This window comes from Camelina sativa, chromosome 7 (genome assembly GCF_030686135.1).
Source record: "Camelina sativa cultivar CO46 ecotype springtype chromosome 7, ASM3068613v1".
Lineage (NCBI taxonomy): Eukaryota > Viridiplantae > Streptophyta > Magnoliopsida > Brassicales > Brassicaceae > Camelina > Camelina sativa.
In genome coordinates, this window is record NC_141886.1 from 18,204,678 (window position 1) to 18,209,253 (window position 4,576).

The window sequence follows — 4,576 nt, forward strand, 5'->3', positions numbered from 1 at the left end:
TCGTATGGTCCAATCCTCACCATTTGGAGTCTCATTGAGCTGATCTTAACACTCCGACTTCCTGAAACTTTTAGCAACCAAAGAGCACACAAAACACACCAAATATACTAATTTAAACTAAGGATAAAGAAAATATTTACAAGGATACCATGGGAATGCCTCTCAAGTGCGCTTGTTTTACGTCACTGAGCTTGACGTTACCGTGCCTTTTAGGCGTCTTGGGGTTCCGAGAGAGAAACCGTGGTTCCTTCCTCGATGAAATCATTGGCCAAATAGGGCTTCAACCTCTGTCCATTCACAACAAACTCTTTCCCAGACTTGTTCAATAACACAAAGGCTCCATAGGGACGAACTTCTTTGATCTTGAATGGTCCTGACCAACGAGACTTGAGCTTTCCTGGGAATAGCCTCAAACGAGAATTGAACAGCAAGACCAGGTCTCCTTCTTTGAAAACCCTTGGAAGAATTCTCTTGTCATGGAATGCCTTGGTCCTTTCTTTGTAGATTTTTGAACTCTCATAAGCATCAAGGCGTATTTCCTCTAACTCATTCAATTGTACCAAGCGTTTCTCATGAGCATTCTTGATATCAAAGTTAAGAAGCTTGACTGCCCACATTGCCTTATACTCTAATTCAACTGGCAAATGACAAGACTTTCCATAGAGAAGGTTGAATGGAGTGGTTCCATTGGTGTCTTGTAGGCAGTTCTATATGCCCATAGAGCATCATCTAGCTTCTTTGCCCAATCCTTCCTTGTGATACCAACTGCTTTCTCTAGAATTGACTTGATCTCTTTGTTTGAAATCTCAACCTGAACACTAGTTTGGGGATGGTAAGGTGTAGCAACTTTATGCTTCACTCCATGCTTCTTGAGAAGACTCTGAAAGACCTTGTTGATAAAGCTCTTGGAATACCAAACCTTGGAAAAATGATTGTCTTGAAAAACTTCAACACTATCTTTGCATCATTGGTGGGACTAGCTATGGCTTCCACCCATTTAGAGACATAATCAACAGCCACAAGTATGTATTGTTACCATATGAAGAAGGAAATGGTCCCATGAAGTCTATACCCCTTCAACCTTTAAAATAGGAGTTTGTGGCATTTCCTTTCTCCTGCTCATGTTGCCTTTTCTTTCACATGAATCACACTTGGAGATGATCTCTTGAGTGTCCTTGAACATTGTAGGCCACCACAAACCAGCTTAAAGAATCTTTGTGACTGTCTTCAATGTAGCAAAATGACCTCCATAGGCTGCTCCATGACAAAGTTCTACCAACCCTTCTATCTCTTCTTTGCCAACACATCTTCTATAAATCTTGTCCTTACAAAGAGTGTAGAGGAATGGTGCATCCCAATAGTATTTGTTGATGTCCTTGAAGAATTTTTTTCTATCATAACCAACCAAATTTGGTGGCTCTAAACCACAAGCAAGATAGTTAACATAATCAGCATACCAAGGACCATTTTCTTCCAACCTCATCACCTCTCCAAGCTTTTTCCAAGTCTCATGGCTCTTGTCAAGGAGTTGAATTGCCATTATTTGTTATTCAGGAAGTGCATCATTGATTGGAATATCATTGTCAATCCTTAATCTTGATAGATGATCAGCTACTCCATTCTCAATGCCCTTCTTGTCTTTAATCTCCAAATCAAACTGTTGAAGTAGCAATATCCATCTCAACAGCCTTGGTTTAGCATCCTTCTTTGCTAAAAGATATTTCAATGCTGCATGATCAGTGTGAACAACCACTTTTGAACCCACCAAGTACTGCCTAAACTTTTCGAATGCAAAGACAATAGCTAGGAGCTCTTTTTCTGTTGTAGCGTACTTGACTTGGGCTTCATCCAAGGTTCTACTTGCATAGTATATAACATGAAGCTTCTTATCTTTTCTTTGACCAAGCACTGCTCCAACTGCATAGTCACTAACCAGCTCTTCCTTTATCTTCTTGAAAGCTTGAAGACACTCCTCATTAAACTCAAATTCAACTTCCTTACACAACAATCTTGTAAGAGGTCTAGCAATCTTTGAGAAGTTTTTAATGAACCTTCTATAGAATCCAGCATGGCCCAAAAAGCTTCTTATTCCCTTTACCGAATTTGGAGGTGCTAGATTGGTCATCACATCAATCTTAGCTCTATCAACTTCAATGCCTTTCTCAGAAATCTTATGACCCAAAACAATTCCTTCCTTCACCATGAAGTGACACTTCTCCAATTCAAGACCATTTGTTTCCTCACACCTCTTTAAGACCCTGCACAAATTAGAAAGACAACCAGAAAAAGAATGTCCATAGACAGAGAAGTCATCCATGAAAACCTCCACAACATCCTCAATTAGATCAGAAAAAATTGACATCATGCATCTTTGGAAAGTAGCTGGAGCATTACACAATCCAAATGACATCCTTCTATAAGCTAAAGTACCATAAGGACATGTGAAAGTAGTATTTTCTTGATCATTAGGATGTATGGGGATTTGAAAGAAACCAGAATAACCATCAAGAAAGCAATAATGAGTATGACTAGCAAGCCTCTCTAACATTTGATCAATAAATAGTAAAGGAAAGTGATCTTTTCTAGATGCAGCATTGAGTCGCCTATAATCTATACACATGCGATGACCAGTTATAGTTCTAATAGGAATCAACTCATCTTTATTATTCTTAACAACTGTAACTCCTCCTTTCTTTGGCACCACATGTACAGGTGAAACCCATGTACTATCTGATATGGGATATATGATACTAGCATCAAGGAGTTTTAGAATCTCTTTCCTAACCACATCTCTTAAGTTAGGGTTTAACCTTCTTTGTGGTTCAATGGAAGTCATAGATTCATCATCTAAATGAATTCTATGCATGCAAAGAGTTTCTGATAATCCTTTAATATCATCAAGTGAATAACCAATAGCTCTCCTATACTTTTTTTAATTCACCTAGAAGAGTAACGGTTTCTTGTTCACTAAGTTCCTCATTGATAATGACAGGGTAAGTAGAGTTTTTACCTAGAAAAGCATACCTTAGCCCCTTAGGGAGTGCTTTGATTTCAATCTTGGGTGCCTTAAGCTCACTCCAATCTTCATTTGAATCTACTTCAACTGAACACACCACTTGCTCTTTTAACTCTAGGAAGCTTCCCCCATCATTAGAAGGCTTGTGAGAGTCAAGGATCTTTTCATACCCTTCACTATCTTCCTTTAGCAAACCAAACACTCCTTGTTTAACTGTCAAAGTGCTTTGGAGCTCATCTTCTATAGCCAATTCCTCCAAAAGCTCATCAGCTAAAGCTTCCATCTTCTCAATGTAGAAAACTTGACCATCAATTGTAGGCTTCCTCATCACTTTATTGATGTCAAAAGTCAAAGCTTCCTTTCCCAAATTCAATTGAATTGTCCCACTCTTCACATCAATCATTGTTCCTGCTGTTCTTAAGAATGGTCTCCCCAAGATGAGTGGATCTTTTGGTTCTTCATCCATTTCAAGCACACCAAAATTGGTTGGGATCTCAAAGTGGCCAATCATCACTGGTAGATCTTCAAGCACTCCAACTGGTTTTCGAACTGACCTATCAGCAAGAACAAGGGTGATCATACACTTCTTGTAGTGTGTGAAACCCAATCTTTTTGCAACTGAGAGAGGCATCAAGATCACAATAGACCCCATATCACATAAACAATGGGGACCAAACTCTATAATACCCTTGCAATCAAAAGTTTATTCATCAATACCCTTTTGTGGTCTAAGTACCCTTTGACAAAGGGTTGACCAACATATCTCATTTTTACCCCTAACCTTTTATTTAATAAATCATAAAATTTTAAAAAGAAAAACATGTGGACCCCATCAATTTTTCTCCACCAATCGGGTTCCTTCTCTCTCCCCTCTCTCTCCCCTCTCTCTCCCGATCTCGTCCCCGCTCCCCCATTGTTGCTCCTCTCCCCCTTCCAATCGATACAAATCGAGTCCATAGAAATCGATTTGATTCCAAACGAAAGCAAAAGATTGGGATTGAAGCAAACAGCAAAGCAAAGCAGAAGATTCAGGTGATATTCTTACATTTATTTACCAATGCAATTAGGGTTCTTGAAGTTCATCCTAAAGCAATTAGGATATATACCTTGAATGCTCATTCAATTTATTCTCATTTGTATTAGTGTCGAAATGGGTCGCATACTAAGTGGATTGTAACACTTCATTCGAACTGAATCGTAAAAATATTCCGAAATAAATAGTGATTTTGTGGAGTCGATGTAGTACAACTGGTAGACTAGGTATAACTGATACAGGTACAACTGGTAATAGTTTGGTACAAATTAAACGGGTACAACTGATACAATTTTGGTACAACTTGGTAATACTATTTACACGACAGAGGTTTCAATGTGAGTTTTTTATTTTATTTCAGGCACAATGAATAATAATCGTCGGATGATCATCGTTTTTGATTACGGGGGATATTATGCAACAAGGGAAAATGAACTAAGATGGATTTCAAGAGAAAAAGTTCATCAATCTCTTAGAATGGAGACATCTATTGAAGAGGTCAGTTATTCTGCATTGATGCAGAAAAT

General features: G+C 38.5%; 1 protein-coding gene across 1 annotated transcript; it reads right to left on the minus strand.

Annotated features, from left to right (window-relative positions):
- Positions 1–209: 209 nt before the first annotated feature.
- On the minus strand, positions 210–617 carry LOC104704662 (uncharacterized). The gene has a single exon (XM_010420709.2). The coding sequence runs from the start codon at positions 615–617 to the stop codon at positions 210–212; it is 408 nt and encodes a 135-aa protein (XP_010419011.2).
- Between the last annotated feature and the right edge of the window lie 3,959 nt (positions 618–4,576).

Excerpts from the sequence above, each read along its gene's own strand:
- LOC104704662 (XM_010420709.2), bottom strand. The coding sequence starts at position 617 with ATGTGGGCAGTCAAGCTTCTTAACTTTGATATCAAGAATGCTCATGAG.